The following is a 22,317-nucleotide window of genomic DNA, read 5'->3' as shown; positions in this document are numbered from 1 at the left end:
AAAGGCCTACGGGTAAAATAATAATCAACATGATGGCTTACTTTTTAAGTTAGGGAGATTTGTGATAACTTAGCAATGGATCGTGAATTTGACGTGATAGGACAATACCGTGCGATTACTGCGAAGCTAAAAAGGCGTTTTCTGAAAAAACCTAATGTCTCTGAGGCAAGTGGTCAGTTTGGTGCTCTTGCAAAGGAGTTGAAACGACAGGACTGTCCACAATATGCTGGTTTCTGTAGTCTTGCCAAGGCGAGATGTGAAAATACGCTGTCTAATGGAACGGGGGAAGTCGAGGCGCTTACTGAAGCTGCACGTCTGTTTTTAGAAGCAGAGAAAAATTCCGTGGAGTTGAGGTGTCCAGCGTTCGAGGAACACTTGACTGAAGCTATACATCTCTTCAATCAGGCTATTAAAACTCACTGTGCTCAGGGTAATTCAGCGCTAGGAGCTTGTTTGTGCCTAGAAATAGGCGATGCCTTGAGACATATGAACCGGCCCCATGAAGCTATGGTCCATTATCAACATGCTGCTGAGTTACAGCATCAGAATCCCATTGATGCCCTGCAGTCAATGACTTTGGTAGCCTCATGTAAAATTGATACAGGCAAGTTAAAAAAGTATAGTATGGGGGATTGGATATCTTGTAGGACAAGTACACCTCTTTTCCAAAGGCTATGGCCTCAAGAATCATGCTAGACTTTGTGGGAACATATGCTCATTGAATAATTTGTTAAAATGTTTGTAAAAATGGTCAACAAAAAAGGTTTAACAGTTGCTCTCATTTCCTGGAAAATACAAAATTTATATGTATACAGGCAAAACTTTACCATCAGTTACACAAGTAACTATTTTGAAAGGCCCACTGAATCTTAATTCCTTTTCATTATTTGCTTAACACAGGTGATTTTGATGGTGCCTTGTCTGTATTAACTGAAATGGCTTACCATGCAGAAGAAAGAGGAACCATGAGCCAACAGGGAAAGTTAAAGGGACCATACCAAGAGATTTTAGCCCACTGTGAGATTGGACGTATTCTTCTGTTAATGTTACTTCAACCAACACCACAGAGAATTCGTCCTCAGCATGCTCAAATACTTGAGAAGTACTCAGAGGATTCAGATCCTGCTGAAAATCCTGTGGATTACATGAATAAAGATCTCTTCCTGTTGCTTCAGTCAGTGGTGATGGTATGTCAGTTGCATGATGTGGATGCTCTTAAAGAGCTAGAGAAAGAACTATGGACTTACCTTGATCCTGAGCAACAGCATCTTCTTCATCTTATCACTTTAAAATTGTCAAAGAAAGGAGAATGAAAATGTGGTACTGTTGTCAAGTACAATTTCAGAAATCAGAAAGTTTTTCTCGATACAAATGTCAAAGTATGTGGATATTAAAATGCCTGGATGTCAATAATTAATTGAAATGAACTTAAAAGAACTGTAATGGTCTGGTGAGTAGTTACAGTAACACAGGCCACAACTTCTTTTTGGAAAGTAAAATAATCAATTAATTTAATTTACATAGAGAAATATCAAGTACTTTTTTATAAGCAATGAACAGTACTATTGGCTATTGGTTGGCTGGTGTAATAACCCACACAGATTGCTGGAAGAACATGAGAAGGTTTATGGATCACAAGCCAGAGACAAGTGATGAGCAAACTTTCCTAACTTCAATTTTTAAAGGTGCAATAAAGGATAGTATTCTGACCAACTAGGGTGCCTATTGTTTCTCAGTTATTTTATAATTTAAGTTAGTTGGACTCTACTAAGACATCAGCAACATATACATGGAACCCATTGCTGTCATGACAAAATTAACTAAAAAAGGTTGTAGTAACTGTACATTTCTTTGTGCAGCTGGTTCTACAAAATGTTACACTTTTTGTCAACTATTACCAGAGATAAAGGGTACAAGAAAATTATTTCAGAAAGAATACTTTGCATTCATCTCACTGCTAGTTATGTGGTTCAGCACCACAATTGTCAGCTTTGTTTATGTGCTTTTTTTGTTTGTTTGTGTGCTTTTTCATTTCAAGGGGCTTCACCACAAAGTCAAGAAGCAAAGGAGCTCTGTATCTATTGCAATCTTCAAAAATTTTGATCATGAAAGATTTCCAGCTGTTGCTTCACAATGATATATTTTCAGAAAATAAAATGACAAAATGTAAATTTTCAGACTTCACTAAACTTACAACACTCCATTCCCAAGATACATGTCAACTGCTTAGCCCCTTCACAAAGTTTTAATTCCCCACCTACCCAGCTGTAATGTGCATAATTCTGATCCCCTGTACTTTCTCCTAACTGTCAAAGCTTTTTAAGTATTGCGTGGAATGCCCACTTTTCAATGTTTAAGGTACAACTTTTCAAACAAACAAGTATATTCATTCCATAACAGCAACAAAATGCCCTCTTGTCTTGAATTAAGTTTTGAATATTTTATCCATAATTGACTCAAATTTTGAAAACTAGGAATATCTCTGAGGGAACACCATCAGATATTCCTCAGTTTTAGCACAAGCATATTCAGTCACAAGATGCATTTAGACCAATTGCGATAAAGCAAAAAAATTTATGGATTATAATAATATACATGGAAAAATTACTCAGTTTTGATTGGTTATAACAAATGCAGTTTTCAGGTAATTCAGTGCAGAAGAGAGTTAATTCAGTGCAGAAGAGGGTTAATTCAGTGCAAAGAAAGAAACAAATCAGACATTCTGATTGGCTAATAATCAAAGAAACTTGCAGATAGCCAATCAAATGCAAGCCTTGGATGTCACAACAAAATTTGAAAATTTGCGAGTGAAACAATGGCCGGCGTTTTAAGTAGGTTTTCTTTCACCACTGCAGCTGAAAAACAGCTTAAACAACGAAAACATTGTAAAAAGCACTGTTTTTTGGTTGTCTGTTTGGAAAAAGTGGCGAGGAAATCGAAAATTACGAGCCGACCCAGCTTAACACTTTGCTCGAGCGATCCAACGCCAAAATTTAAAACAAACATGGTTAAACCTCGGAAACGACGATTCCATTTCATCAAAAGTGATTTGGACACAGACTGAACAATTCCTTGAACTGTTTAGCCGGACTTTGAACTTTTTTGCACCTTAAAGATGTGAAGATATCGTTGCATATTATTGTTTTGATCGTACGCAGTTGTTTTGACCGAACGCACGGTTTGAATAAATTATTTTTTGCACTTGATGCGCGTGCTTTGCTTATGTTTAATTATGATAGACCATCTTGTATTTTTCCATGTATATTATTAACACGTAATCACATGATTTTTCTCGTGCAATTTGGAATAAACAAGCACTTGTTAATTTTTTCAAAGACCACAAATTGCACTCGCCCTACGGGCTTGTGCAATTTTGTTAGTCATTAAAAAAATTTACTCGTGCTTATTTATTCCAAATTGCACTAACGCTACATTTTGCAATGAATATCAACAACCTGAGGAAACATTGTGAATAGTTTCAGAGGATAAAGAGTACTAAGTCGCAAACAAGGGACTTTGTTTCTTTAATAACAAGCAACACATTTATTTCTGACACGGACTGCATTTTAAACAACTGGTAAAAGCAATGGACTCATGTCCCACTGAGGAGCAAAATCACAGCAGCATGAAATGAGAACATGCCACTACAAGCGGTTAGATGATAGGGCCATCTCCACAGGAACTATTTAAATTCTCTATACAGTCAAACTAAATCGTTCTCAGCTCTCCAAGTCTGGTAGTTCTGAAATATGAAAACAGTTATTGTTAGGATAAGTTTCTCAAGACCACTACTTTGTGCATATACAGTCAATCCACCCTTGAGCAGTCACCCATTTTCCCAGCCTTTTTTTCTTCCTAATTTTTCTCATCACCTTGTGCTTGACAATCTATGGTTATTGTGATGATAAACTCTTTTTAAGCAGCCCATGGGAGTGAAAGATTAAATTTTTTTATCAAGCAAAAGTGGCCCATCCAATTGGATCTCATCACAATTCAGTAACATGAAGTAACCAGAAGTATGAGTAATGCCCCTGAAAGGAATGGTAATCCATCCCAAGTTAACTTACTCCCTCCAGCATTCCATCAGGCTTCCCTGACAATTTGCCAGTGCTCATTTGTACCTCTGAGTGGAGAGAGACACAATAAAAGTCTCATGGCCAAATAACATGACACAATGACCTGGCCGAGGGTCCCAGTAACTTTGAGATCAAATTTCAAAGAATAGAGAAGCAGGTTCTGGCACTGTAACTAGTCCATTTCCTTTCTTTAACTTTTAGTTTTATTGAAGAATTTTCAAACCTCTTGAAGGAAAATTGAGCAGCTTTACAGGCCCATTAAGTTACTGGAACCTTCAAGAAACAGCCCCTAGGTCGTAAACCCAGACCTCTTCACCAATCATTAGCTAAGCCACTGCACCGCACCTCCCACCTTGGAGTGAAAGGGTTGAGAAATTTCTTCCGAACAACAAATAATGCTATGAAGAAGGAACAAAAGAATCACCTTCATCGTCACTGTCTTCTGACCCATCTACATCTCCTGGATCAAAGCTCTAAAGAACAACAATGCCAAATAAATGAGTATGTAGCAGAGTGTAAATCTGAAAATGATTCTGAATTCATTTAGTTTTGATTCACTATGCTCTTTGAGTGGTTGCAAAAATATTTCAGCTTGAATGCTTTCTTTTTCAAATTAAAAAAAAAACTAATTAAAAATCCTTCTAACTTTACCTCTGCACCTGCACCTGCACCATGTCCTCCCATCTTACTCATCATCTGTGAGTTGAACCAAACAAAAATATTGAATCTTTTAAATTAAACGACCTCACCATTAACAGCATTTTTCTCTATAATCATACAAAACAAGGCATTTCATGTTGCTGTGGGTCCACAAAGTATTGATAGATCACAGAAGATATCAAAATGTGACACACTGGGCTGTGTGCCTTGAGTCACGATTTTTCTTCTTACCACATTTTGATGTCATCTGTGATCTGTTACTGAACAGACACACAGCAGATGTATGTTTGACTTGGTGCTATTGTAACTTACAGCTTCAAAATCATCATCCATTCCTGTGTCTTCTTCCTCTGAGTCATCCTCATCTCTCCATTTGTTAAAATCAGTATGAAGAAAACTTGGCTGCAAGACCATCAAAATGTTAAATAGGAATCACAAGGCAAAAATAAAGTTTCTCTATACTCAAGTTATTTTGACAGACATGATAGATTCTAGTGCTAGATAGATCAGATTGGTTGCCTAGTGGCTAGTATCTAGCTTTGATATCTAATTTTGATATCTAATTTTGTTTAAAAAGTAAACTTCATCGCCATGATCTTTACTATCATCATAATTTTTTATTCGCAAGTTTTTTTTATTCACAAGTCCATTACCCAGTATTGCAAAGCAATTTTTAAAATTATCCACATCTAGATCCTTACATTCCACTCAAACCATTTTTGAGTAGGTCTATGGCAGTTTTCTACAGTCACACTATACCTTAACCTATTATACCCTGGCATCAGTATGTATCTTCTCCACACTGTTCTCTATATATTTCTAATTGTCCTATAAGGAGGATTTGTTTAACAATCAAGATTTTATTTTGTTGGCAATTATTTCCATCATTAAAAGTCTAATTAACCCTTTAACTCCCAAGATCTGATTGTTAATTCTCCCCTGTAGCTGCTACACATTTCCTTGTAAATTATTTATGAGATCTTGGTGCTAGATTGAGATGGCAGCTTCTACCTGATAAGTTTGAATATTCTCATTACCTGTTTGCTGAAGCACGTATGGATATTGTAGGGAGAAGTTTTATGTTATTCACTTCTGGGAGTTAAAGGGTTAAGCAGTAATGCTTTTACAAGCAAAGAATTGCTAGTCCCTCTAAGGGTTAAAAGGTTAAGGCCCATGCATTTTTGCGAAAGGAAATCTTTGTCAGCTTTTCTTTTCTTTTTCATATGTCTGAGCAAGAGCTATGACTATGATAAGTTTCAACTTCTGGGACCAGTTGGTCAAAGGGTGGGTAACACTATCCAGTGGTTAAGTGTTAACAAAATGCACTGCGCTATCCACCGGATAGAAATTTATCCAGTGAAAAGCATTATCTGTTATCCATTATACTCCTTCAACAACTTGGAATAGATCTATCGCAGGACAAACCTATATTAATGACACCACTGCTACTGGAATTTGTTAGTCTTTTTAATTTTTATACTTAGCAAGCAGATTCCATGCTGGAAAAGTGCTACAGGGCTCACACAGGGATCACATAGAACATCAACACGAGTTTAGTGAAAAATAAAGGCCAACATACCACAAACAAAAAGGAATTCTGTCGCTCTAACCAAATGTTCGTATATTTTGTGATCTGTAACTGAACTATTTTAAGCTCACCTTCTTTGCATCTTTGAGAAGTTTTGGCCAATAGGGACCTTCCTCTTTCTTTGCGAGAGAAAAAGAGAGCTCCCTTGCAGTTATATGCTGTTTTGATTTCTGAAATAGAAGTCACAATGATGAAAAAATTACTGTCCACCAATTCTGAACATTCTTACCCAACTTAATGTCAGATATAAATGGAAAATCTCCCTTTGGACATGACAGTCCCTTGGGGGTATTTACGTTGGAAGCTGTTCCTGAGAATATGCACCACTTACAGAGCTAGAAAGAGGTAACAAACTTAATTAAGCTTCGAATGTGTTGCTTATTACCACTGCTCACAAAATTTTAAGGCTAAGGCACACTTTGGAGTTTTCCTTATAAGGTCCATCACGCCCAAATTCTTGGAAACAGTGAAGCGACGTGAAATTTAATAACTTAAAACTTAATTATATTGGAGTGACAACTACCATAGTCTTATCTTACCCCTGGGTCAACCTCGCCGTAGAATTCTAGATTCAACGTATATGTTTTTTGATCTTTTCCTCCTTTAGAACTGTGGATGTAGGATCATAACAGTTAGATTATTGTACCGAATATGGACAAAAGTACGAAATTGCCGGCTTGAAGCTGTGTAGTAAGCTCAAGCGACAACCTATGATCACAAAATGCAGCTAAATAAATTGCTCTAATTTTGCGCTGGACAATTTACGATAATTTTCCTTCAGTCGGGAGGAAAGACCACGATCAGTCGGCTACCTAACGAACACTTTAAACCACAACAAATAAAATTTTAACAGCTAACGCCTTACCTGAATTGTAAAGTATCGGATTTGAGGACTATGTCTGGGTTTTGACAATCGGCCAGTTCGATCGTAAGGAAGATTTTGTCTTTTCGCTGTGCCCATTTCGTCGACGGAGAAAGTGTGCTGAAGCATCAGAATCAAAAAATATTTAGCACTCTTGCATACCAAAACAAAACTGGTTGGTAAAGCTATATTCTTACTTGACTTCACCCATTTTTGTACGGTATATCCACAGAGCAACTCGAAACGAACAAGCCTGTTTGATGCAGCATGCGGACTTACTGAAGTCACGCTTTCAATCCTTGTTACCAACCCCTCTCATTTGGCACGGCAATTACCGATGATAATCGGAAATATAACGCTTTCTTCCGATCATAAACGATTTATTTCCGACCGACCAGAACCATCAGCCATTCTAACAAAACAAACCGATGTCTAGTCCATGAGTTGCTACATTTTACCACGAAAATTGTTGTCATCTTGTGTTTTTAATAATTGTAGTTATGTTCATCGAGGGAAAACTTGTTGCTCTACCTTGACCTCGTATTTGAAGCATTTTATTTCCACAAGCTCAGAGGGATCATTGAAATTTGGACTCAAAATGGCAACTTTGGAAACTCTTCACATGGACAACGTAGCGCTGAGGTCGTTGCCAATTGACCAGGAGCTGAAAAATTACGTAAGGCAGGTTTCAGGAGCATGCTTCTCTCGTGTTGAGCCAACTCCGGTGGAAAATCCCTCAACGGTGGCTTTTTCTAGCAGTGCAATGTCTCTGTTGGATTTATCAGAAGATGAGTTACAGCGAGATGACTTCGCAGAATTTTTCAGTGGAAATAAGATATTACCTGGCGCGGAACCATCAGCTCATTGCTATTGCGGTCATCAGTTCGGATATTTTTCTGGTCAGCTAGGGGATGGGGCGACTATGTAAGTTGAGATATTGATCAGAATAACATGACCTCAAAAACACCGCCTGTCGGATGATGTAATCAAGTTTTTTTTAAGGGTATGAGGCAGGGGGTTGGCGGTTATGGGCTTACATTGTTAGATTTAGATGATCTGTTAGATGAGGGTTGGTAACACTCTATAATTATGTTCTCTATGCCTGTTGAATTTCAAGCTTATAGAGAAATTTAGCAATTCTTTCACATTCCTGAAAGTTGAAGACATAAAAGAGTTTATAGAGGGTTTGTGCAGGTCCTTGAAAACTTGGAAAGTCCTGGAATCTTATTTTGACATTTTCCAGGACCAGAAAGTCCTGGAAATAGACTAGAGGTCCTGGAAAATCTGAGTCCTGGAAAAGCTTTTGAAATAAATGTTTCTGAAAAAGGGTATGAACCCTGTTCATAGAGGCCATGACTAAAATTGAACACTGAAGGAACAGCATCTATAACATTAACAAGGCTTACAATTACCAAATACAAGTTATACCAAGATAAACAAATAACAACATACAAATCACCATATTACACATATGAACTTGTATTATTCAGTCCCCCTAACTATTTATTAATAGCTAAGATCAGCAAAATATCTTAATTATTTGTGATTCTAAATAGTGAGACACACAATTTTTTGTTCCTTTATCTGTTATATAATTTTCTATCAAGTGTAGAGTGTAATCTGGGATTGTATTGGTTTTCCTTTATTATACTTTGTAATTGATATATTAAATGTTCACAATTTCTGTAAACATTCCAATGCAAACTCAAAGAAAGGCAGGTATGTGTACTTGCCAATAATTCACATTGACAGGGCCCAAATCATCAAGCCTTTCCTTAAATTTTTACTGCCTATACAAGTTGCCCTTGACATGTCCAAAGGACAAGTCAAAGTAATTTACAATGTGTCTTGTGTGGCATGGGTAATCTTTGTCTCTGCGAGAGATTTGGTACCATAGTGTAGCTACAAATTTGTGGGACTGATCATGAGGACAGAAATTCAGCCAGAGTGATGTATGAGAGATTTTCACCAAAATTTGCAGTTTTACATGAGATTAATTGTTTTGTTGACTTATTCCTGCGATGTTTTTCATTCCTAGTTGTTTCGTCTGTATATCCTTTAGTCCATCTGTTTGTTTATTAACTATGTAATCCGTTCTTTAATGTTTGGTCATTGCTTTATTTTATCATTTCTGTATTTCAGGTATCTTGGTGAGGTGGTGAATGGGAGAGGAGAAAGGTGGGAGATGCAGTTCAAGGGTGCTGGTCTCACGCCATATTCCAGACAGGCAGATGGCAGAAAAGTGCTGCGATCCAGCATACGAGAATTTCTTTGTAGTGAGGTGATGATATATAAATGATGAGAAATTTACAACTTTAATTTATTATCATGTGATGATATACATGTATTGCCACTCAAAGAACAGTTTAATTTGTAATTATTAGAGTTTTCTGGCTGCTTATCATGCAAGAACAGACCTGATTTTTGAGAAAATGTAAAAACAGTATTACTGTGTAGTAATAATGAACAATATTATTATTACTAACAAATAACTGTGAAATGTCTTGAACAATTTTTTAAATTATTGAATATAGCTGGAAACATACAATACTGTTGTCAGTAGCATAAGCCCTTTAAAAAAAAAAGACAAATGTTTAAAAAGGGTATTACCATATGTGAGTGTTAATATGATGTAGTAAAAATAATTTTAATCAAGTCAGTACTGAAATGCTCTTTTGTATTTATGTAGGCAATGTACTTTTTAGGAATTCCAACCACAAGAGGTAATGTGGGAGTCTTTTAAACATTTTTGTGATCATTTTTTTTTTCTTGATAATTTCATTATCAAGCTTAAAAGGGAGAGGGGTAAATCATTTCAGGTTAAGTTTTTGTTTAATATCTAATTTATGGAATTGATATCTATTTACTTGCAGCTGGTAGCTGTGTGACTTCGGATACGAGGATAATCAGAGACATATTTTATGATGGAAACCCCATCAGAGAAAGATGTACCATTATTCTAAGGATTGCCCCAACATTTATCAGGTAATATTAAATAAGTGTGTGTGTGCAGAGTTCAGACTGTCTTGGTTTTTTTAAAATTCTTATCAAGTTAAGATGTTCGTCACCTGGGTTACATGCCTATCTTATTTTAATTTCATTTGATTTGAAGGTTTGGCTCTTTTGAGATATTTAAACCAACAGACCCAATGACTGGACGTAAAGGCCCAAGTGAGGGACGTACAGATATTCTTACTCAGCTTCTTGATTATACAGTTCAAACATTTTTCCCACAGGTATAGTCACTTGATTATGTTGGGAGATTAACATGTAACTTCTCCCTACAGTATTCATACATTATCCAGCAAACATGTAATAAGAATACTCAAACTTTTTTGGTGGAACTTCTCTTCTTGACCTTCAACAATTTCTTGAAATTAATTTTCAAGGAAATGTGTAGCAGATAGAGAGGAGAGTTAATTATTAGATCGTGGGAGTTTAAGGGTTTATCTTAATAGTTGTTAGAAGTTTGAACAAATTTGTTATTTAATCTTGTGGAGTGATGTTGGTGAGTGATATTAACTGTTTGATACCACTCACCACCTAGAATGAGCCTAGCAGAGACTTTATGCCAAGTTAGACTCCAAAAGTTTGTCACACTTTTTTTTCCATAGGTGGTCACAGATGACAGGGAGGAGACATACTTTGCTTTCTTCACAGAAGTTGTTAGGCTTACTGCAAGACTTGTGGCTCTGTGGCAGTGTGTAGGATTTTGTCATGGGTAAGGGTGATTTTTTGTCAACACCAAGTCTTAAAGTTTACATTTCATGTTTATCTTCTATCTATCTGAAAAGAATCTCATCATTTTCTTCCCAGGGTGCTTAACACAGATAACATGAGTATTCTTGGTTTGACAATTGATTATGGTCCATTCGGATTTATGGATCATTATGATCCTGAGCATGTCTGCAATGCATCAGGTATTACTTTGTATTTGTATTCACATAAGTAAAAAAAATTTAAAAAAAAAAAAAGATTTACATGTGCTGCATAGAATTATTTTCTTACACCTCACTCCCATAGTTCCATGCAGCCCACTAACATCAATTTTTCTCATGGATTTTTGTTTTTACTCGTGCTTCAGACTCTCCTGAAAAGGAAGGACTGCTTGTAGTTGAGGAGAATAGAAAGCTTATCATTCAGGATTTTTTAAAATTTCTTATGATAGATGACCAAGGCAGGTATCGCTATGAGGCTCAACCTGAGATCTGCAAGTGGAATTTGTTCAAGTTAGGAGAGGCTATTAAAGACGCACTTCCTTTGGAAAGGTCAAAGGCTGCTGTGGAAGAGATGTAAGTATCGAACATACATATAAGAGACAGTCAAATGTTTATTTTGCTTCATTGTATCATTTAGAATTTTTTCCTTCATCATGTGAATTTAACTCTCACACTTATACTGTTTATGAATCATTTTCCAGCTATGATGTGGAGTACAAGCAAACCTATATGAATAAAATGAGACTAAAGGTAGGTTCAGAATGTGCTAGTTAACCCTTTATACCCTAACATCAGTATCTATATTCTTCATACTCTCCATAATTTTTTTGGTTCTGAAAAGGAGAATCCATTTGATGATCAAAGCTTCTGATGTTGGCGATCATATCCTTTATTCTCATGATCTTAATGAATGGTTTAGCAGTATTACTGTAAGGAGAAATTAGATGCTGATCACTCTTAGCATTTAAAGGGTTTATGTATTTATAAGTGATGAGAACAAGAATGGAAAATGTGGACTGAACATCCCAGGTAGCATGTTTGAAACCAATTCACCTGTTAATTTTTTTTAGCTTGGCTTATTGAAAAGAGAGCTACCAGAGGATGAGTAAGTACTTGTTATTAATTAAATTTCTTTTGATTTATTTATGTCTACTACTGATGGTAAGAAATATTCACATTGCACTTCCACTGTATAATTTTCTTAACATTAAATTATGTTTGTGTGGCTCTGAGTTTAACATAGTTAATGTGATACTGTCAAATGGTAATTCATCTTTATTGACTGAGCTTGAGAAGAATAAATCATGCTTCTTGCTGATAGCTCACAACAGTTGATTCCTAGTCAAGAGTAACATACTGCATGTTATTTCATTTAATGAGGTAAATGTACTGTCTATGCTTCTTCTTGAAAACTGACCATTTTTAGGAATGATTGCATCGTTTTCAAATCTTATAGCAGTGGATGGTTAAGATATGATGTAATGCTTGAATAATCAGATTTCAGACATCTTGATGATCACCAAGTATAAATAGTGTCAGTTACTGCCAGTAACCATGTGTACTTTTCACTTAATTTGATATCTCAAATTGCTTCACAGGGATCTGGTGAAAAGTCTTTTGGAAACTATGCACAAGACAGGTCACAAAACATTTTATTTTTTGGTGAATGAATGCAGAGAGAATTACTTTGTTTTAGAAGGTTTCTGGTAAAAAAAACTTGAAATTTTTTCAATATTTATTTTTTTCTCCCTCCAGGTGCTGATTTTACCAATTGTTTTAGATGCCTTCACAGAATCTCATTGCTAAGTAGCACTGAAGGCGATGACAGGTAGGTTCTCACTGTCTCCAAGTAGTTAGTGACATGGATGAGCCTATTTGTGATTGTATGCCTTGTAGCTCCTGTAACTCATGATATTAGATTTTTTTCCTTTTAGCTTGCAGCCAATCCATGCTAGCTTGGATTGTCCATCTGAAATTAAATATTCCTTATTAATTCTTTTTACGTAGTGATGAAAATGTTCTGGAGTACCTATTGTCCCAGTGTCAAACAGTGGATGACTTGAAGAAAGCTTCAAAACCATTCCTTGGGGCAAGGTATGTTTAGGTACTTTTATCACATTAAGTAATCCTTTTTGTTTCTTAAAAAGCCATCGCTTATGGGATTGTTTTCATTCAAATTTGAGCTGTAAGGGTTGTTACTGATTTGAGATTTTTCAGCTCTCTAGAACTTTTTTATACTTTTTCCTGAACACATTTCCTTCTGAATGGAGATTTTTATAATAGTTCATTTCTTAAGCCATGTAGTTACAGATTATGCTTGCTGTTGCTGCAGAGGGGGCTTTTGGAAACTAATTGTTTTTTAAATTAGAGAATTTCAGATGCTGATGACACTTCTTCAGACTAGCCCCAGTCTCCTGCAGCAATTAGGAAATGGAGCATCTTTGATTCAAAAGGAGCTAGAAAGGAGAGAGAGGGTTCAGCAGATGAATGTAAGATGCCCCACTCACCCCTGGCTAGTATTTTAATTTCTTTGAGTCAAAATTTTAATTTATTTTTATTAATTAGTTATAATTTAATTTGCTTAAAACTGATAACTTTTTTTTTTCTTGCTTATTTGTTATTTTAGGAGTTAAAACCTGATGAAAAGAGAGGCAAAGACAGGCAACTGTGGAAAGATTGGATTGATCAATACAGGTACAGAGTAAATTATTGTTTTCTAAGTTTAGCATAAGGATCAAATATGAATTAACAAATTAGAGTAGAGTTTGGAGTGAAATTATTCCTGACAGATACAACGTTAGGAAATTGGAATGGTAACTGACAGTAAAAATGTCTTTGAGACAAGACTGAGGGATTGGATTACTTCTACAGGGGCATTATGAAGCTAGAGCTTTATAGTAACAATAAGGCAAATTCTGAAGTTGAATGACTATGATCATAATATCAAAAAAAGCTACAAGCACATATCATGTTCTTGGATGGCACCCCACCCCATCCCTCTCCATCCTACCCCATTTCTATTCCACCCTGCCCCCTCCCTCTCCACCCTATTCACCTTCCAACAGTTTGATAGTGTTCTGTGACAACCCACTGGTGCCTATTTATCCAATCGAGTGGAGCTAGAGATGTATAATAAAAGTCAAGTGTATTTTTTTAGATCACAACACATTCAATGTAATTAGGACCCTGGCCAAGGCACAAATCCATGCACTTTTATCAGGAACAGAGTGTGCTTTAGTTAACACTAGTCCACTACCTCTCTGAATTTTGGATAATTGAATGGTTAACAAGTGCATGTACTTGCTGATGCAAGGAGAAGATTGAGGTAATGTAATAATTACAATTAACTAAAAGTAATTACCTTTTGCTAATCATAACTGTGGTTGTTTTCTTTTATTTTCAGGTTGCGTCTTAATGCAGATTTTGAAAATGGACCAGATCATGAGAAAGTATGAAACATTCAAGTTGTAAATAGTCATAAGTGATTGAAAAAATTGAGATAATTTTTTGCCTTTGAGGTTCATGCAAAATGTATTGCGCTTTTATTTCATCTAACTTGTAAAATTGAGAGCTATAATTTTTTTTTCATACTCTATCATGATTATCATTTTGATTTGATGCACAATTTTGTTGACAGTTTAAAGCCCCACAAGTTATCAAATCATCCTCTGATTCTTATAGTTTTTTAAAAATTTTTTATTTATTCATTTATTTTCTTTTTAGGCAAACAAGGAGAGAGTTGAAACAATGAAATCTAATAATCCAAGGTAAATCTGAACTTTATTTTGTTACCAGAGGGATATCAAATGAGTCATTCAGCTGTGTTTTATGACCTGTGGGGAAAAAAGAGTTATTCATTTCTCACAAGTTAACAATAGAAACAAGGATTGCTTCCCTACTGTTAGTGGCTTCTACCTTGAGGTGTATGTATTTTCCAACCTTAAATCATTTTATTGTATACAAGAGTCTCCTTCTCCACATACCTTGCTTCCTTGTCTCCTGTACCTTTAACTCCCATCTCCTGATCTCCAGCTCTTTATGGCTTGTATCATCCACAAATGAAGGCATTTTTTCCCACTCTTCACGGCAATGTGTTTGCCCATTTCTCTTCCCCCTCCCCCCCTCCCATACCCTTTCCTGCTCTCATTTAACTTGGCTCCTACTTCCTGTTTCCATGACAATGATTTCTTTACATGTGAGCTCTCTTATAGTTCATATTTTTTCTTGCAGATTTATCCTCAGGAATTATATTGCTCAAAATGCCATTTCTGCAGCAGAGAAGGGAGACTTTACAGAGGTAAATTAAAGCTGCTGTTACCAGAATGAAAAATACCTAGCTGAGACCTAGCTGAGAAATTTAAAACAATACAATTGTGATTAAGGTAGTTTAGCCTACTCCAACTTGAAGGAGAACAGATTTTCAGAGCAATAAGGCACAGTAGAGATATACCTTTTTAAAGATAAAGGAATAAATTATCATGATGATTACAATTAAACCGCTCTCATTTTCTGAGAACGTTGAAATCTTTAGCAGTATAAAGGATATTAAGTGGCCCAACCACTGTAAGTTACATGTAGCTCTGTGGTAGAGCATCCTAACCCATTGAACCCCAAGAGTGACTAGCATCCAATTTCTTTTTACAATGTCACCCCTTAATCTAACATGGAGTTTGCAAGAATAAAGGAAATGATCACCAACTAAAGAACCTCATGATTGTCAAACTAAGTCTCCTTGTTAGCAGGTTAGGAAATGTATATAGGAGTAATTTGGAGAATATGCAGTGATATTAGGGTGAAAAGGGTTAATTGGTCAATGATTGAGTTGAAAACATCTTTTCTCAACATTGTTGTCACCATTTTATTTACTGCCAGGTTCGAAGAGTTCTAAAGCTTCTTGAAAACCCTTACAGTGACGACACTGACACTGAACTAACCCAACAGTCAAATAGAGAGAGTGGCTTCCAAGAGGCATCAGAAGCAAGCTGCAGTGCTGAGGAATATTTTAGTTATGACAGTAAACCACCAGGTTGGGCTACTGATTTAAGGGTGACCTGATCATCATAAACGCCTCACTACATGAATGAGCCAGTAACTAAAAGCAACACACATTTCCTTGTGAGTAGGCAAGTTACTCCACTTTCAGGTACTTCCCTTTTTGGGGAAGTCCATGCGTGAGAACTTCAACTTGACCTATCTACAGGGTTTATTAGATCTGACCTTGCCATGATAGTGTTGGCATGAATATGAGCCACAATCTGCTACAAATATTTAACACAATTTTGGCAACGGCAGTGAAACTTCATCAATGTGGAAAATAATGTAAATGAAGTGTTGTGTTCTGCTCATTTGTAGAGAAGGCATTCAGTGACTTTCTTTTACATGGCATCAAACCCCAGGCTTAAATGCTAAAATGCATTTAGCTTATGACAGTACAATTTAAAACCAGATGGAAGATTGTACTTGAAGTGTGCCAGGAGATTGATGTTACTACTAAGAACAAAACCATTTTGTAATTTGTTCATAGATAATAGATTTTCAAACAATTTGTTGGTAGAAATGTTGTTATTGGCAAGAGAAAGGTACATATAATTACCATTCATAATAAATTATCAATAAACACTTCACATGCACACATTAGGAAAATAAGTGACTGCTTCAATTAAGACAATGGTTCATGCAAGGGTTTGTTGATAGGTTTCAGTGGGGGAATTTTGTTAACAACATGCAGAGAAAAATAAATGAAATTACTCAGTACTTCCTTAATAAAAAGGATTGTATTACATTTTTATTACAAAAATTAACTAGTATGTAAAATACACATCTCTACAACAGAGTCATCAACAGACTGTTATAAAGACAAATATCACAAACAATTCATTTTTACAAAAGGATAAGTTACAAAATTTATTTCAGAACCTTTCAATTTGTGAATAAATCAATAACTATTCTCTTGCCTGAAAATTGTAAATATTTTTAGTGACTTATTTGGGCTATTCTTCATCCACCAGCAGTATAATGTCCACATCATCATGTACACCTTGGAGAAGTAATTCCCCTGCATAAGTCACAATCTTCTTCTTCTTAGCTGCTTTCAAAGTTCCCACAAGGGCTGTGAAAAAAAAAAAAAAAAAAAAAAAAAAAAGGATTTCAACTGTCAAACTTGGAAATAACCATGAACATTGAAGATATTATGTGATGTTGGGGAACTTTTTTGTACTGAGCTCAAATCTTTCTTAAGATGTTATGATCTCATACAATCATGACAAAAAATTATTATTCATGGGTGAGGTCTGTGGCTGTGGTTTTTTGAGAAATGAGAGCATGTTTGCACTTTTCCTTGGATAATTAACTTAATCTAAAGTTTTCTCTGGAAGGAAGCAGGACCTGACAGGGGAGATCAAAGTGACAATAATCTAACAAGGGTAAAAGTATAAAATAAGATTGAAACAACATAGACACATATACTGTCCTGTGCTCATGTGAATAAGCAGTATGATTTATTTGTCTACTGGATGTTGTGAGAAAGATTGATTGAAATGGGAGAGAGTGATGAGACAATATAAGAATGGAGTCTTTCTGTGAGAATTTATGAAAAAACAGCTGAGACAAATCCACTTCACTTGAAAGAGTATGGAGAAAGTTTATGTGTCTGCTTTACCTTCAAAGATGTTGGCACAACGATCATCACTAAATAGCACTCCAAACTTGACTGTTATCTTGCCATCAGAATTTGGTTTCCCAAGTCTTTTCATTTCCTGCACTAAAAGTTTCACTTCATGTTCCACATTCATTATTGGTCCTGTTCTTTATCACCTGTAATTTAAAGGCCATTTTAATGTTTTAATATCAGCAGATTCTCAAAGCCATGATTGATTTTTATTTCCTGGGATTCATTGGAAATTAGATGATTTCCAGTGATATGCTTCTAAAGATTTTAACGACCTTTTGCACTGAAAGAACTCTTACAACTTGTAGAAGATATGTATTCATGTGTTGATTCATTTTTCTCTACAAGTAAAATCACAACTTGTCACCCATGAGCAAAACTTCAAGGAGAGATCAGAGTCACCAAGATGGAACACACAACCCTGGCCAGTGCTAATTAAAGTAGTTAAGACTGCCCCTTTCAAACTATCTCAAAGCTAATAATTCATCATCATCGCAAATCATTAATATGCGTACAATGGATCCATGCCCTGGCAGGTTTTCTTGGACCGTTACATCCGACTTTTTAGTCTCGATTCCCCTCCTTTAGACCCGTTTTCGTCCAAGTAATCCTAATGCAACGAAGGAGACTTGCAGGTTATGCAGAAAAATATTTGCATACCAAAAATATCGAGCTCTCTCGAGTTCCAGGCTCATGCATATACAAACGTGAAAGGCCTGTACGATTTGAAACTCGACGACCCATTCGATATACCTTGTAGAAATATATTTCAATAATCAGAAATCAGGAGAGGTGTACTTGATTTTAGAGATCGAAGGCTAAAATGTAATTTAGCTGAACAGATTATAACCCATTAATTTCGATCTTGTGAAACAGTTTTCTAGACTGGTTTAGAAAACGACAACCCATCCCGTGCAACGAGTCTGTCCGGAAGTTACAGGAAGGGAAATCACGCTACAGCGATTGTTCTTAAGGATCATCATTCTTAAATTTTCCAACCTGGATTTTATGACAAATGCTAACACTCTGAGGGCAGACCAGTTTGTCCTTGCGTCCAGATCGGGGGTTGGCACGTCCGCAGCTTGAGCCCGCACTAGACTTCCCAGCCAGCATACACTTGGAAAGGAAGTTTGTCATGTGATTAGATCAAAATGTCCTATGTAGTCAAAAGTTGGGCGAAATTTTTGTTTTATTTTTAAACGGAACAGCTTATAGTAATTTTTTCGGTTTTATCACAATCCTATACCTAAAAAGCAATACTAATGGCACCTTCTATTATCGAAGGAATTGATAATGAAGTTCTTTTCGTGGTTAGCGTTCTGGCGACTCTTTTGACGATGCTTTTAGTTCACTTGGTGTATAATTCAAATGCAACGAATCGCACCGCAACAGAACATGTATTTGAATCAAACATTTCGTCAGATCCTAACCAAAGTGGTTCTTTTTACCCTACTGATCGTGCCGATGAGAACACAAGTCAGGAACAAGGTAGGACATTTTATTTACACCTGCACTTTCAACTTCTTATCGCCATATGCGTACACGTCGCCTGAACATCCAAGCAGCAGCAGGCCACAACTGCAAGTTGCTAGCTGGTGCTCAGCAGGGTGTGTAGGCCTAAGCGATGAAGATCGAAGAAAGATTTCCGTATAACCCCGAACCACTCTAAACAAAGCCATAGTACTTGTCGTAGTCTATTGCCTTTGTTTTCTTTTATCAACGAACCGCATGCTTAATGAAAGAAGGGACGATACGGAAATCTTGCCAAGATCGATTATCGATTTTACAAGTAGATTTTATGTTGCCATTCCTCTGTTCAGTAGTTAGGTCACAGATGACATCAACATGTGGCAAGAATAGAAAGGTACCACGCGAGGCACAGCTGATCGAGTGTATCACTGATATTCTACTTCTACTTCTACCATTAATTGATTAAGTGTATCAACGCATCACATCAATATAAATACAACAAAATAATTAATATATAAGTAATAAATTAACACTAGTAATAAATATATATATATGTGATAAGAGAAATTTTTAACCAATTCCTAGTTTCAATAAGATGGTTGCGTAGAGTGGCCTTAAATTTTAAATTATCATCTATATTTACAAAGTCACCTGCAAGTCTATTCCATTGGTTGACTGACCACAGAAAAAAGCTGTATGCATATTGATTGCAATTTGAATGTGGTCTTATGAAGGTTTTGGAGTTACTACTCCTTGAAGTGTGTAGTAAAGGAGTTAGATATGAATCTTTATCGATATCAACAGTATGATAAACAATGCAATGAAACATCGATAATCAAGAGGGAATTCATCTCCATTCAAGAGATAGCCACTCCAATTTATTTAGCATATCAGTTACTATCCTTGGTTCCTTGGAATAATTATTTCTTACTTTGTTGTTTATGTTATTTCTTACTATATCTTTACGTCTTCTTTGATCCATTACTTCACAGACCCATGACAATATGGAATCTATTTGTTTTGTATGATAAAGAAGCAAAATGTGTTTAATGGAAATGTCATCTATGCATCTCTCCTCCAATAGATCATAAGTAAGAACCAATCAAAATGCGTCCATATAGCAGCCAAACATATAATCTCAGAGAGAATTAACCTCCCCCCCTCCAGCTTTTGCATATTTTGTTTTAAATCAGTCAATAGCATTTGATGTTGTTGCATTTAAGAATATGAACTCTTTCACTCCCATGAGTGACCAAGACAGAATTTCTCCTTACAATATCAGGTACAGTACCATGCAGATATGTGATAAGAATAAAGAAAAATATATTAATAAGAGGATTAATAGTTAATCCATCGACAAATTCTCAAACTAACATCAACAGATACTTTTCAACTTTGAAGAATTTCCGCAATAATCAAGAGCTTCTTGACCTCTCAATTATTTCCATTATTATAATGACCTAAATATTTATTTCAGGGTGGTTACTTTTGGGATAAATTAGATTCTTATCACTCTTAGTAGTTTAAGGGTGAATTAAACGTGATATTATTTAATTAAGTAAATATCAAGTAGCATTTGAAGGGAGCTTAGGGAAGTTCCTCAAGTGATACACTTTGAGGTTTCTCAGACTTTCCAAATTGTCTTGTATTGCCTTTTTTGGTTTTATATTGCCTTTTTCTAATTGACATTAGGATCAGCACAAGAGGTTGACTCAGAGAATATTGGACTCAGTCAAACAACAACAACACCATTATATGATGATACTCATGATAGGTCAGCGTCACAACCAGAGAATGACAGAGTGCGCCAGAGAGGACCGACTCAAAGCACATCTGATGCTAGTGGCCAACAAGGTCCCACTGAAGAACCTATATCAATCCGTGTCAAATTCATGGAGAATCAAAGGAATTTATCTGTAAATAGAAGTATAGCAGTTGGAGAATTGAAAAGGTAAAGTAAAATTTGACTCCCATGAGTGACCAAGACAGAATTTCTCCTTACTATATCTATACAATATTATGAAGACAAGTGATGAGAATGAAGAAAAATATCAAGTATGGGATTACTAATTGATCTAATACCAAATTCTGCAAACTTACATGTTGAGAATCATTTGGCAGATAGTAAGGAGAATTAGTAATGAGATCTTGGCAGTTAAAGAGTCAAGGGCCAATGAAATCTAACAGTAAAAGCTACCAAATTGCTTAAAGCGTGGGGAAACATGGGTGACCGAGCCATGATTGGTTTTAGTTTTGATTGTGATTGGTTTAGAGATTGGTGCAAGTTTTCTGGAGCAATCACAGAGCAAGTGATGTGAAAACAAAGCAATCCTAGATGACTTTCTCGAAACTCAGTTAAAAATTGTTCTAATTCTCTTTTGCTTACAGGTTATGTTTTCAGAATGAACTTAACAATGGGATGAGGGTGCGTCTCATATACAACGGAAAACTTCTTCAAGATGACTCCGCTCCAGTCTCTTTTTATGGAGTCGCCGATCAGTCCGTGATCCACGCCCAAATATCTGATGCACAGAGGGTACCAGGGGAACATTCGGGTAGACAAGATGAGGAAGGGTTAATATTCTCAATGGACCCTTCAAAGCTCTTCCTTCCTATCTTGGCAATTATTCTTATACTCTGCTGGTACGGATTATTTAATTACAGGCATCTGTTCAGTGCTGCATCAGTAATCATTCTAATTTTTATGACACTTGCATTTGGCTTTTTAGTGTACGTCGTAACGTCTTAAGCTTCAAAAGTTATAAAAGCGTGAACACTTTAGGCGATAACTCGTCACAGCAATTCAGTTTGCTTCTAGTATACGGGGATAATATTTGTGAAGATGAACAAAAATGACGATAGTTGTAATAAAGTTGAATAACCAGTAATGAAACGACTTAAATTTGGTTTAGGGCGCTCATTGTTCATGGGTCTTTTTAACATTGAAAATCCGGTCGGTGTAACCGTTGTATAATGGAGCGCGATTTTCCGAATTCGACCGATGAGATTACGCGTACTATTATCAGGTGTTTCACCCCTTTCTAATCTGGAAACCGAAGATTCATTCAAGTGGTAAAGTATTTTCCGCCGTTCCTCCCGAAGAAGGAAAAAAAAGAGAAGTACCTCTATATGTCTTCCAAAATTTCCCAACGGAATTTCCGGAAAGTAACCTTACCATTTGACCTCAACTCGAAAATTTCCGGATTTCTTGGCCTGGTGGTAAGCACCCTGTGTCGTAGCACCCAAATTAATACAAAGGTAAATTTGTTAACTCG

At 36.1% G+C, this 22,317-nt stretch overlaps 5 protein-coding genes across 5 annotated transcripts; 3 read left to right on the top strand and 2 right to left on the bottom strand.

The window, feature by feature from the left end:
* Nucleotides 1–24: 24 nt before the first annotated feature.
* LOC131768703 (40-kDa huntingtin-associated protein) lies at nucleotides 25–1,713 on the top strand. Its single transcript, XM_059084431.2, has 2 exons — nucleotides 25–604; nucleotides 901–1,713. Exons 1-2 carry the CDS (start codon nucleotides 76–78, stop codon nucleotides 1,311–1,313), a joined length of 942 nt encoding a protein of 313 aa, XP_058940414.2. The 5' UTR covers nucleotides 25–75; the 3' UTR covers nucleotides 1,314–1,713.
* A 1,794-nt stretch (nucleotides 1,714–3,507) lies between these two features.
* On the bottom strand, nucleotides 3,508–7,506 carry LOC131768757 (prostaglandin E synthase 3). The gene is made up of 8 exons (XM_059084485.2): nucleotides 7,384–7,506; nucleotides 7,190–7,306; nucleotides 6,864–6,933; nucleotides 6,396–6,494; nucleotides 5,049–5,138; nucleotides 4,728–4,772; nucleotides 4,501–4,549; nucleotides 3,508–3,742 (listed from the first exon to the last, which is right to left on the bottom strand). Exons 1-8 carry the CDS (start codon nucleotides 7,395–7,397, stop codon nucleotides 3,720–3,722), a joined length of 507 nt encoding a protein of 168 aa, XP_058940468.1. The 5' UTR covers nucleotides 7,398–7,506; the 3' UTR covers nucleotides 3,508–3,719.
* Nucleotides 7,507–7,586: 80 nt separating this feature from the next.
* On the top strand, nucleotides 7,587–16,524 carry LOC131768714 (protein adenylyltransferase SelO, mitochondrial). Its single transcript, XM_059084444.2, has 19 exons — nucleotides 7,587–8,110; nucleotides 9,329–9,467; nucleotides 9,876–9,909; nucleotides 10,060–10,171; nucleotides 10,299–10,422; nucleotides 10,801–10,907; nucleotides 11,003–11,106; nucleotides 11,355–11,478; nucleotides 11,607–11,655; nucleotides 11,976–12,010; nucleotides 12,504–12,544; nucleotides 12,661–12,733; nucleotides 12,913–12,999; nucleotides 13,274–13,394; nucleotides 13,532–13,599; nucleotides 14,309–14,354; nucleotides 14,629–14,672; nucleotides 15,136–15,202; nucleotides 15,778–16,524. Exons 1-19 carry the CDS (start codon nucleotides 7,626–7,628, stop codon nucleotides 15,958–15,960), a joined length of 2,043 nt encoding a protein of 680 aa, XP_058940427.2. The 5' UTR covers nucleotides 7,587–7,625; the 3' UTR covers nucleotides 15,961–16,524.
* A 136-nt stretch (nucleotides 16,525–16,660) lies between these two features.
* LOC131768715 (costars family protein ABRACL-like) lies at nucleotides 16,661–18,676 on the bottom strand. Its single transcript, XM_059084445.2, has 3 exons — nucleotides 18,572–18,676; nucleotides 17,564–17,718; nucleotides 16,661–17,014 (listed from the first exon to the last, which is right to left on the bottom strand). Exons 2-3 carry the CDS (start codon nucleotides 17,694–17,696, stop codon nucleotides 16,896–16,898), a joined length of 252 nt encoding a protein of 83 aa, XP_058940428.1. The 5' UTR covers nucleotides 17,697–17,718; nucleotides 18,572–18,676; the 3' UTR covers nucleotides 16,661–16,895.
* A 42-nt stretch (nucleotides 18,677–18,718) lies between these two features.
* Nucleotides 18,719–21,950, top strand: LOC131768756 (transmembrane and ubiquitin-like domain-containing protein 1). The gene is made up of 3 exons (XM_059084484.2): nucleotides 18,719–19,060; nucleotides 20,735–20,993; nucleotides 21,431–21,950. The coding sequence occupies exons 1-3, from the start codon at nucleotides 18,835–18,837 to the stop codon at nucleotides 21,789–21,791; spliced, it is 846 nt and encodes a 281-aa protein (XP_058940467.2). The 5' UTR covers nucleotides 18,719–18,834; the 3' UTR covers nucleotides 21,792–21,950.
* Nucleotides 21,951–22,317: the final 367 nt, after the last annotated feature.

This window comes from Pocillopora verrucosa, chromosome 10 (genome assembly GCF_036669915.1).
Source record: "Pocillopora verrucosa isolate sample1 chromosome 10, ASM3666991v2, whole genome shotgun sequence".
Lineage (NCBI taxonomy): Eukaryota > Metazoa > Cnidaria > Anthozoa > Scleractinia > Pocilloporidae > Pocillopora > Pocillopora verrucosa.
The sequence above is the reverse complement of the archived record's forward strand: the minus strand, read 5'-3'. Positions and strand labels throughout refer to the sequence as shown.

Coding starts and splice junctions, on each gene's coding strand:
- LOC131768757 (XM_059084485.2), bottom strand. Junction 4,550..4,727: donor GTGCAGGTGCAGGTGCAGAG/GTAAAGTTAGAA, acceptor GTTGTTCTTTAG/AGCTTTGATCCAGGAGATGT. Junction 3,743..4,500: donor AGAAGACAGTGACGATGAAG/GTGATTCTTTTG, acceptor TTCATATTTCAG/AACTACCAGACTTGGAGAGC.
- LOC131768756 (XM_059084484.2), top strand. CDS start 18,835: ATGGCACCTTCTATTATCGAAGGAATTGATAATGAAGTTCTTTTCGTG. Junction 19,061..20,734: donor GAACACAAGTCAGGAACAAG/GTAGGACATTTT, acceptor AATTGACATTAG/GATCAGCACAAGAGGTTGAC. Junction 20,994..21,430: donor GCAGTTGGAGAATTGAAAAG/GTAAAGTAAAAT, acceptor TTTTGCTTACAG/GTTATGTTTTCAGAATGAAC.
- LOC131768714 (XM_059084444.2), top strand. CDS start 7,626: ATGAGTTGCTACATTTTACCACGAAAATTGTTGTCATCTTGTGTTTTT. Junction 8,111..9,328: donor CTAGGGGATGGGGCGACTAT/GTAAGTTGAGAT, acceptor TCTGTATTTCAG/GTATCTTGGTGAGGTGGTGA. Junction 10,908..11,002: donor TGTGTAGGATTTTGTCATGG/GTAAGGGTGATT, acceptor TTTTCTTCCCAG/GGTGCTTAACACAGATAACA.
- LOC131768715 (XM_059084445.2), bottom strand. CDS start 17,696: ATGAATGTGGAACATGAAGTGAAACTTTTAGTGCAGGAAATGAAAAGA. Junction 17,015..17,563: donor TTGTGCCAACATCTTTGAAG/GTAAAGCAGACA, acceptor TTTTTTTCACAG/CCCTTGTGGGAACTTTGAAA.
- LOC131768703 (XM_059084431.2), top strand. CDS start 76: ATGGATCGTGAATTTGACGTGATAGGACAATACCGTGCGATTACTGCG. Junction 605..900: donor CTCATGTAAAATTGATACAG/GCAAGTTAAAAA, acceptor TGCTTAACACAG/GTGATTTTGATGGTGCCTTG.